Source organism: Solanum stenotomum, chromosome 2, assembly GCF_019186545.1.
Source record: "Solanum stenotomum isolate F172 chromosome 2, ASM1918654v1, whole genome shotgun sequence".
NCBI classification, from domain to species: domain Eukaryota; kingdom Viridiplantae; phylum Streptophyta; class Magnoliopsida; order Solanales; family Solanaceae; genus Solanum; species Solanum stenotomum.
In genome coordinates, this window is record NC_064283.1 from 8,898,226 (window position 1) to 8,910,096 (window position 11,871).

At 29.1% G+C, this 11,871-nt stretch overlaps 1 protein-coding gene across 1 annotated transcript; it reads right to left on the reverse strand.

Annotated features, from left to right (window-relative positions):
- Positions 1–6,099: 6,099 nt before the first annotated feature.
- Positions 6,100–8,118, reverse strand: LOC125854848 (ethylene-responsive transcription factor RAP2-4-like). The gene has a single exon (XM_049534431.1). It carries the CDS (start codon positions 7,531–7,533, stop codon positions 6,439–6,441), a length of 1,095 nt encoding a protein of 364 aa, XP_049390388.1. The 5' UTR covers positions 7,534–8,118; the 3' UTR covers positions 6,100–6,438.
- Positions 8,119–11,871: the final 3,753 nt, after the last annotated feature.

An 11,871-nucleotide genomic window follows, 5' to 3' on the forward strand; every position in this document is an offset into this window, starting at 1 on the left:
AGTTATGTAGTCGCCCCGACCCTAATTACTTATTCATTTTTTTTTAATAGTTATTTCTAATTACTTGTTCATTTTGACAAATCAAAAAATAACAATTTTTTTACCTATTGTATTCTCAATTAAATGACTAATTATTTTTAAAAATGCAGAACTTTTCATCCACTTCATAATTAATAGAGGTAAAATAATAAACTCACTATGTCATTAATTGATTTCTTAATAGGTGTGCCAATTCAGAAATGGAGAAGTAATTAGGGATAGGAGTATTGAATTGAATGACTATTTGAAGCAGTCAATCAGAAATTCGTGCTGAAAATGACTATTTTTTTGTGGAGAGAAATTGACAATACAACTTTTTATCAAAATCCACTTTTTCTTAAACGTTTCGTGACCAGTTTCTCAACTTTTTTTTTTAAAAAAAAAGAACAAAAAAATACATTTAAGTTTGAAACACTTTCAAGTCAATTGATTTATCAACTTTGTCTTAATTTCAAATTAGTTTACATCAATAATACGAGTACAAAGAGACTATGTATGTCAAAAATTTTACTTAATAGTAACATATTTTGAAACCAATAAATTGAAAGGATTATTGTAGTCTATATATTTCAAGTTCGAACTTCAAATATTCAAATCCAAATCCTCCTCTGGACGCGTATGGAGGCAGAGGGAAGTTGAAACCTCTTCATTAAAAAATTATATTACTATGTTAATAAGGTAAAATCTTTTCTTTTTTTCTTGTTCTTTTACCCTCTCTATGATTTTTTTTCCCCTCTTAGTGATTCGAATCCACGATTTTTACCCTCTATTATCTATATAAGGTAGGGAATCAAACACTGATCACCAACAAAATAAAATTAATTCATATAATCAACCAACTGAGTTACTAAAATTCTTCTCTAAACATTTCTTAAATTCCTTAACTTTTTTATGAAATCGCCTCTCTCCACCTCCAACATAATAGTTACAAAAACAATTGTAATGTACTAGTGTAGCATAACAAATTGTAAACGGTTTTTCTTCCCGTTTCTCTGAATTAACAAGAAATAATACATAAATATGCACTTCTAACTAAATTTAAGCAGGCATCGATATCCTTCCATCATGAGTGCGCACAAGTAGACAATTAAACTTGTATAAATAGAACATATAGACACATTTATCCTATGTGGCATCCTACACAACAATTTGTGTATTATGTCACGTAGAACGTGTGAATTTACTTGTTAAATTTTATACAAGTTTAAATGTCCAATTGTGTATATTCGAAGTTGGAGGACAAAAACACAACTAAAGCCAAATTAAATGACATATTTATGTATTATGTTAATTAACAATCCATCAATTCAAATCTAGATTAGAGTAGAAATGTTCATTAGAATTGTCTTTAGTAAAAATAAAAAATATTTTTTTTAAAACTTTTTCTCCAAGGGTAGGTAATTTGCACATGGAATCTAGGTTAACTAAAAAGCGAAACCATAATTATAACTACGTCTGAAAATTGAGAAATAATTAATGCATCCCAACAACTTTGGTGTGTAGTGGATAAACCATGTGGGATTGAGCTTGAAATTGATATGATTCCACCAAGTTGCTTCAACAAACTTTTACTGCTACTACTATATTCAAACAAGTAATAAATGAATGGAGAAGAGATATTTAATACATAGTTTCCCTTCTTCAACTATGAGTGTGACATTTCACAAAAAATCCATACAAAAAGAAAACGACTATAATATATAGTTGGCCACTAGTGATACGATCCAAGATAAATAATAAGTATAGCGCAATATGGAAGAACGATAATTCAAAGCAAAGTAAACACATACGTCTCAAACAACAATCGAACAAACTTGATTGCCTTCAAAGCACAACAAACTAAATTTCGTAGTTAATTTCATGTTTTCTAATAAAAACGGTTATTCCTTGGACATTTTGTCTTAAAATGAGTCAATGGTCCATTGAACATCTCGAATTCTCTGGAATAAGTTCTATTAGGGGTGCTCACGGGTCGATTTGGGTCAGTTATTGATCCAAATCAAAACAACTTAATCGGTTTTAAAATTATATTAAAATCAAACTAAACCAAACAAAATATAATGTACATTTATCGGTTTGGTTGTTAATGGTTCCGGTTCAATTTGGTTTAGTTATTTGGAATTAACCATACACAAAAATAAAATAAATAATTCATTCAAAATCTGAAAACTGACAACAATTCATTAAAAACGAAAAATAGTTAGAATGACTGACATTACAAAAAATTTTATCACTGAATTTACCATGAATAAAACTTCAAAATTCACTATTATGCCCTAGAAGGAAGAAACAGTAACTTTCATTCTTACCTTGGACATTTTTACTTTCATAAGTAAATTATAAATACATTTTGATGAAAACATATATAAGTTCTTTGAAACTGTTTATAAAAACAAAATATTATGTATGTATAATATTAAAATATATGTATATAATTTGTTGGTTTGGTTTGATTATTTCGTCGGTTTTGCGAACAAAATCATAACCAAACCAAATACTATCAATTTTTTAAAATTTAAAACCAAACCCAATCCAAATAAAATTGATTTAGTTTTGATTTATCGGTTTGAATCGATTTTTATCTAAACCATAAACCCACTACGTTCTATATTATATAGACTATCCAAGATCGTATCAACTAGTATATGAATTATGATGAAATTGATTAAAATATTAGAGCATGGTATAAAATATAATCGTCAAAATTCATAACACAAAACTTGAAGTAAAACGTATTTGATTATTGTATTGCAAAAAGTATGGTGATAATTTCTTTTTCTATTTTTAGAACCCCAGGATACATAATCCGCCTCTGCCCTTCGGGTGAGCACTTTGTGCACACTAGGTAAACCCTTCACTGTGTAATAGCCTGCAAATCACACAGGGGATGTAAACCGCACTAGGCAATCCTATGCGACAGACTCGACTCAAAAGGCATTGAGGGGGAATCGATCCCGAGTCATTAGTGTGAATAACCACCCTCCAAATCAACTGAGTCATCCCGAAGGACAATAATTTCTTCTTTCTATCTAATTTTTGAAGTGTCATGTTCATATTAATGGTGGAAACGACTTGATCTTCCTCTCTACAATTAGCTAGTGGGGTACGCGTTTGGCTGCTCACAATTCAAAATAACACCCCACTTAATTAAACGGATCGGACCCATATAATTCAATGAGCCATCCGTATGCATTATTGTCATACGGAGAACTAGAAGTAGGGATAATTGCGGACCTAAATCATTCCTCCATCTAGTTTGTATAACGTATTTTGTCTTTACGTTATTCTTATTTATCGTTCTTTATTTCCAACATTCAATTACTATTTCCTTCTATTTGTTTTTTGGAAATTGTATTTTAGTAAGTCTAGGCGAACGTAAGATTTGAAGTCTATGTATTTTAAATTTTAACTCATTTTGCTTACTTAATTTAGAATATTTTTTTATATCTATTAAATAATTTTTCTAACGCAAATATAAGATTTGGATCAAATTAAGCAAATAGATTCTCCCCACTAGGGGTGTGCACTATTTGGATTAAACCGAAAAATCAAACCAAATCAAACCGAATTGTAATTTGGATTGGATTTTTGGTTTGGTTTTGGATTTATAAGTTACTTTGTTTGGCTTTTTGGTTTGGTTTCGGATTAGAAAAATGAAAACCGAAAAACCAAAAAAAAATAAAAAAATAAATATATATATATATATATAATAATAACTACACATATAATATTTAGGTTTACTATGTAGGCCGTAGGTTACTACTAATTTAGAATTACCGTAATAGTTAGGCCCATATCAAATTACTGTCATCCTATTTCACTAAATTTTAGGCATTAGGGCTTACATTATAACTATAAATATCACATATTACTTGCACTTTCATTAAAAAAAAATTAGCTAAACTAGAATTAGCGGCGCTAGTCAACTTTTTTACTTTTGCAGTTTGCTCTTTTTTCTTGCTTTATTTTATTTGTGTTATTTGCTTTTGAAATTTTTATCTATTTCTTTCTAAAAAGTTTTTTCATCATATTTCAGGTTTAATAGATCTTAATTGAAGACATGAGTTAAATTGCTGGTTCAACCTCGATGCGATTTGTGCTTAGTGATAGTACTTTAGAGTTTAGAGCTAGTTTCATTGAAATTATTGATATAATGATTATAATGGAAAGGATATTTAAGAGATTCAATATTATTACTTTTCCTTATATGGAATTTTTATTTTAAGCATGCAAATATAACTTTGATTAATTTATTAATTAGTTATGAAATAAGTTATAACCGAATAGCCAAACCGAAAAGAGAAAAACCGAACCGAACCAATTTTTTTTTGTTCGAATTGGGTTATACTTTTTTAAAACCGAAAACCAAACAACCCAAACCGAATAACACAAAATCGAACCAAAAAACCGAATGCACACCCCTGCTCCCCACTCATCGTACGTGTTAAAAGTTCTTCCGTGTCATTTTATTTAGCCCTTATTTCTAAAATATTTTTTTCTTTTTATTTATCTATGTTAACAAATCAAAATATATATATTTTTAAAAATCTCAATACTACCTTTATTATTAAATGACCATTTAATGTACTACAAGTAAAATAAATCTCTTAATAAATTGAATATTTTCTTTAAGAGTAAGAATTTCACGTGAAGTTAATACGGTGCAAGTAAAATGAATCGAAGAGAGTATGAATTTAGTTGTATGGTTGACAACTCGTCATTTAATATTCTGTTACGTATACTACTATATATATTCAGACGATTCCAACTCAAAATTGTTATATGAAAAAACATTGTATTTATATTAGTGAAAATTGAATGATAAATGGATTTGTATGCTAAATTAGCAAAGTAGTTAGGCAGGTGATTTAATTGCTACTTCAACAATAATAAGGACAGCTATCTACTCTTTAATGTCTAAAAGCACTTGTCCGATCCACAGCTGGTTAAGAGTTGCTAAAATAACGTTTTCTCTATTTTTGGTTGCGTTTGTTCACGGAATTTAATTAATTTGGCAGTAAGATAAACACAAAATTGGTGATTTTTATACCACACTAAAAGTATGACATTGGAAACACAAGATTTCATGAAAGAATTATTTCATTTTTTCAATTTATTTTGTGAGTGTGAGAATCGAATTGAATTACTTGAATTTTTATGGTGACAAAAAAGATTCCTTTTTTTTATATATTAGTTGATCGTTGTTAACCTGATATACCTCTTCAGAAGGATCCCTTCTTATGTGTGTATGCTTGTTATGATCTCCTTGACATATGTAATGTCTTTAGAGAGCTATATATAAAGGGATTCAAACTCCAGAAAATTACATTATTTATACATGATTATTTATATATGATTAAAGTAAGAGACATTGTTTCATGTGATAAGTTTATCAAAATGAATTATTTTTGCCCATTTGTGGGCCAAACTACCTTTTAAATTTTTGTGAGCTTTGGAGTAAACTAATGGAAGTTAAATTTGTTGATCACAGTTCACGCACAAATAAGCAAAATGTCCATTTTGATATGTGTTTTTAGAGAGAATCCCTTATAATATGTAGTGTCAAAAAAATGTTTGTTTTGGGATCGAACTCAAATGCATGTTGAATCCCAATTTAACTTCTTCATGCACTTATTTTTTCATATTTTAATCCCCTTAATAAAAATTTGACTCAGCCATTATCCGGCCCCAATCTCACTTGACTGGTGAACACTTATCGTAACCTTCAATTTACGCAATATTTTTTATTTTATTTTTATATTTACGCAATATAGCCTACGCGTAAAGTCATATATATTTTTCATGACATATATATGTTTTTCAATTATCCACAATATGTATAGAGATGAAAAAAGTTATAAATCAACGACTTTTTACGTTATAAGCGCACTTCAAGTTAATCACTAATAACAAAAACAATCATATTATTATCAATTAACCACTTAGAACTCTTGTAAAACATGTTGATCAAATTGTTTACATAATTCCAGATTTGGTTAATGGATGTGTTTACTAGAAACAAATATTCTAAAAGTAAGATAATTCATAAAACTGCTTAAGAGAGAAAATTAGTACTACTGAAATATTGACACTAATTAAAGATTACTCTACAACCATGACATTACAATGCAACAAATCCACTGGCCTAGCCAAGACAAAAAACATTAGCTAACCATTTGGATTTTTAACCTAAATTATGAAAAAATTACAAAGGAACTTGCCCTGCAATTGCCAAAAACTCCATTGCAGTGACTCAATGTTCCATGGACCTAGAGACCTAGAACCACCATTAACAATTATAAACAAAGCAAAAATACAAAAAAATAATACACAAGACCTCTTAAACCTGGACTTAATTGCTAATTACTACTAATTTTTTCTTAATTTTTTTTTCTAATTTTATAGAGAGGCCCAATCAATTTCATGAGATGGATACTTCTGCAACAAGAAATTTTCTGACATGTCCCAAGTAGGCTCTTCCTCAGTGAACTCCGGGAATAACACTTCAGTTACCGGCGATGACCCACCGGACCCGGAACCCGACCCGTCACTTTCAGATCCAACTTCTACCGTTTTGCTCTCGTCTTCCTCCATCTTCACCACCGCCGCTTTCTCCGCCGACGACCCTTTGGTTTTCTTCTTCTTAGAGTCAATGCTCTTCCCCTGTGCCAAGCTTTGGCATATGTCCTTTAGCTTAGCATCAACAGAGGAATGCAATGGATTGTATTCACCAAAGTCGCCGCCGATTAGGTTGCCGTTGTGGCGGAGTTGGGGGAAGTTCAGTCGAGCAAAGTCACCACGAAGCATATACGCCGCCTTGTCGTAAGCCAAAGCAGCTTCTTCTGCGGTGTCAAATGTACCAAGCCAAAGCCGGGTTCGGTTCTTAGGCAAACGGATCTCAGCGACCCACTTTCCCCAGTGGCGTTGTCTAACACCTCTGTAGAGCTTATTGGGTTTTGGTGGCGACCCAGATTGCTTCATTGGAACCGGCTTTGGTGCCAAGAAATTCATGGTGGAAGCATGATGGGCAGTCTGTAACATCATCTGCTGCTGTTGTTGTTGGTTTTGGAAGTTGATTTGAGCTTGAATTTGCTGGATCTGGATTGGGGTCAACTGATTCAACCCAATTGAACCCTGTTGCTCCATTCCGTACCCAGAAAACCGAGTTGATAAGATTTGGGAATTCATCTCTGTGGAAGTGGAACAAACCTCAGAGCTCATAGTAGATGGGTAAAAAGAAGAAGTGTAGGGATATGAAATGGTAGGAGTTGGAGGAGGAAATGAAGGATAAGATTGGAAATCTGAAGAAGGAAAAGATGAAGAAGAAGAAGAAGGGAAAACAGGAGGAAAAGTAGAAGGGGGAGGAGAAGGAGAAGAAGAAGCACTTTTCATAAAAGGTTCAAGAGCTTCCATTAATTCACCACCAGAAGTAATAGGTTCTGATGATGATTGAAAATCTACAGATGTACTATTCCAAAAATCCATAGCTGCCATTATCTAAACAAGAAAAAAGTTATAAAGACAAATTAAAACAACCTGTTTCTTATCAAATAAAAAGAACACAGGTGAGTGATTTCACTATAAACAGAAAAAAATAAGAGGTCTTCAAATAACAACCTCTAATTTTCTCCTTTAAACAAATCAAACTATGAGGGACAACTAATAAGCCCTCTAAGCTGATTTTCCAGAAAAACAAAAAAAAAAACTATACTGAGTTACTATTACTTTACTAGATCTCGATTCTGAAAACACCTGAGTTTGAAAAAAAAACTTTTTCCTCTAATTAAAAGTTTGCATTTTCTCCATTTTTAAGTTCAGAACATCAAAAACATGAAAAACACAAACTCAAAAGTCAGAAAAACTTCTTGAAAAAACACAGATAATTTACAGAAAGGGATCAAAGAAGCGGGATGATTACAGAAAGGGGGAAGTAAAAAAAAAATTAAGAAAACCAAAGAAATTTTTGAAAAGATATTTTGTTTTTTTAAGTGTGTGGTGTGTGCAGGTGTGAGAAAAATATTGATGAGTATATCTCTCTCAGCCTCACTCTCTGTTTCTCTTTTTTGTTGTGGTGTTTAATCTTTTATCAATTGCCTCTTTTTATACTACTTTCGCCCATAGTTTTACCTTGTTAATCCTCCTCGTTAATTGTGTTACTGTTGTTAATTTGATTCTCTAATTCCACTTGTCTTTTAATTAAACAAGTCTTTGTTTTACGTTACATTTTTCTCAAGCTGGAGCCAGTTGGTGAGTTCCACGTAGGATTTTGTTTACCGGCAACTTGCGCGTCCTGTTACTTCACATCTGCCAGTTAACATGTTTTGTGCGTTTGTTGACTCGATCAAGTGTTCACACTTGAGTATTTATTTTTTATTTGTTTTTTAAAAATATACTCAAAATTGTTCAATTTCTTTTGAATTCAAATTTTGAGCTTTTGATTTACAATTAACATAAATTTATTGTTTAACCAAAAAAGACTTGTTGATTATTGCAAAAGTAATTAGCAAAATCTATTTTACATTCTACTTTATCCAAAGAACTTTTGAAATTTGGGAAAATAAAGTATATTATAATTATAATAATACTAAGACAAGGCATGGCCATTATAACATTTCCACACGTATGACCATTGTTAAAGCTTATACATTGTTTATAATTTTTTGTGAAACTATCAAAAAGTAATGAAATATTTATGACTATAAGTATGATGATATAATTATTATTGATATGGATCAACAACTGATTTAAAATAATAATGTTATTTTATTTTTTTAATTTGATCGAAAAATGCAAATTCAATTTGAAGAAATATCATTTGGAATAACGTGATATTTTTCTATACATGCTAAAAAATCTAAGTTTTATGCGTTATCAATTACTTAATTTATTTGCTTTTTAATATTGTTTGATTAAGTTTTACTTTTATAATAATAAATTTATTTATCGTAAGTGGAAACGAAAAATAACCCGCTATAAGCGAAAAAGAATAAAGGTAGTTAAACTAACTTAATGATATAAAAATTATTTACATTGTCAATTTGACTAAAATCCAATAAAAGCCTCTTCTTTTTTTCCTTCCTAATTCTTTTAGTGGATTATTCTATTTATGAAAAAAAATATGCAAATATACAAATTTTTAATTCATGATTTTTCACATCTTATATAGGATTAAATCTGATATATTTCTCTGCTCAGAGCCCAATTTTATGGATTTTGGTATTTACTGTTTGAATATTGATTAAATTTCTTCAAGATTTTGTCAAGATACCTAACGAGAACGATGTATAGGTTCAGTGAAAAATATGTATGAATTTGTGAAAAATACATTTAGCTATAGATATTATAAGTTTGTAGATAAATTTTATTTACATATTTAAATTAAGATTTGTTCCACTTTTGATTGCACAATTAAACACGTGATAAATCATTCATATTCGATATTTTCAGCTTAAATTTTGAATATAGTGTGTATTCTTAAATGTCCATTATATAGATAAGTTAAACACTTAAAATATGTCTTGTCCTTAAATTATATATATATATGTGTGTGTGTCGATAAGTTGTAAAATATCAGAATTTTTCGATTGAGAATGATACATATACTTAAAAGAGATGACATATTTTATAGAGTTAATTTAGTTATTTATTAGACATTTGATAACACACCTATTTTTTTTTTAAAAATCAAACTGAAATATTTAATAGGAACAATTTATTATAAATTTAACTATTCAATCGAAATAAATTATAATTAAACAAAATTCTTTGCAAATTTAAGTTTCTGTCCATGTATTAATCCTTTTTTATAAAAGAGTTGTGGCCTCGAAGAAATGAGTACTCAATTTTTTATTTGATAAAGTCAGAACTTGTTGGTTCCTTTTTTTTTTCTTACATTTTTTATTTAAATTATATAGACAGATACAATGTTTCAACTTTGAAAATGTATGATGTGAGTACTGTTACTTTACTACTAAAATAAATGGAATTCAAATAATTTTGTAATATTCTAACTGCACAAAATAATGAGGTAGTCACATGATAATGCTGTATGGACTATATGGAGTAGTTGAGGGAGTAGTAAGAAATATAAATTCTCCAACTATAACTACTTATTACTCCCTCCGTTCACATTTAAAATAAATGACGTATTAGAAAATAATTTAAAAAATAAGTATTTAATGTTGAGGGTAAAATATGAAAAAAATAACAAAAAAATTATATGTCAAAGTGATAAATAAAAATGAAAATCTATTTTACGAATAACTGAGAAGTAAAAGTGAACTGAGGAACTATATTATTTTAATTATATTGTTTGTCTTTTCTCTTAGACTTTATGCATTAGTGACATGATTAGGTTAGTAAATTATAATATCCTTGCAACACAAAAATTATATAACAATATGCAAATGAGGTTTGATGGGAGGCTCTTAATGAAAGATCAACATGAAATATGAGATTATTTATTAATGAAATGAATCAATGATTATGGATAAAATCTATTTATCTATCTATATAAGTGACTTAATTATATTAATTTTAGTTAGTTAGTCATTGGCTGAGATTGTTAATCAATATTTTTCCAGTGTTGTGGTAATGTGACAAAGACATCACCTCTAGGTAGGGGTGTACATAGGTCGGTTTGGTTTGGTTTGGTTTTTCATTAAAAAAAAAACTTAAACCAATTATATCGATTTATTAAATCTAAAAATCAAATCAAATCACATAAAGTCAGTTTTTTTCAGTTTGGTTTTAATCGGTTCTTTCGGGTTTTTTGGTTTTTTATAACTATACGGTATTTGAAAAAGAGATCAAATATATTTTCACTTACATGTGTAATAAGTTAAACTTAAAAAATATTAAATGAATAGAAATTTTCAAAAAGACGGTAAAATTCACATGAGTACAAAATACTTTTTTTGAAATATAAATATTCATTATGTTAAATTAATAAGATTAAAGGCTAGAGGCAAACTGAATACAAAACAAAATATTTACAAAGTAAATTGTTAACTTCGAATTTGAAAAACTATAACAATATAATTGTAACTTTTGATCTTAAAACAAAATAAAATATTTGAACGGTAGGTACCCACAACCGCNTTTTTGAAATATAAATATTCATTATGTTAAATTAATAAGATTAAAGGCTAGAGGCAAACTGAATACAAAACAAAATATTTACAAAGTAAATTGTTGACTTCGAATTTGAAAAACTATAACAATATAATTGTAACTTTTGATCTTAAAACAAAATGAAATATTTGAACGGTAGGTACCCACAACCGCCGTAACGAAGGAATGAATCTATTAAGTGGGAAAGAGCCCTCGTAAGGCCTCTCTCATCTCTTGCTTATGCTGAATCAAAATTTTATTGGTCTTCTTTGACGCGCGGTAGTAGCCAGTTCAAGGAAGTGAAACTAAGACAGGAAACTCTCCCTTTTTATTTACAAATTTTACAAGCCCAAATTTGAAATAAAATATATAAACATTGAAAACTATAAACTAATTAAAAATATATTAACAAAGTAGATTATAAATAATATTTTTTTATCTATAAATAAAATAAAATTATATATATTACAAAATTTTACATGCCCAAATTTGAAATAAAATATATCAACATTGAAAACTATAAACTAACTAAAAATATATTAACAAAGTAGATTATAAATAATAGTTTTTATCTATAAATAAAATAATTTATATATATATATATATATATATTATGTCGGTTTGATTTGGGCTCGGTTTGACTTTTTTTCTTTTAATACCAAGCCAAACTAAGAGTGATCGGTTTTTTTTTCAACCGCCAAACCAACCAAACCAAACCAC

Bases quoted from the DNA above. Each gene is read 5' to 3' on its own strand.
- LOC125854848 (XM_049534431.1), bottom strand. From the start codon at position 7,533: ATGGCAGCTATGGATTTTTGGAATAGTACATCTGTAGATTTTCAATCA.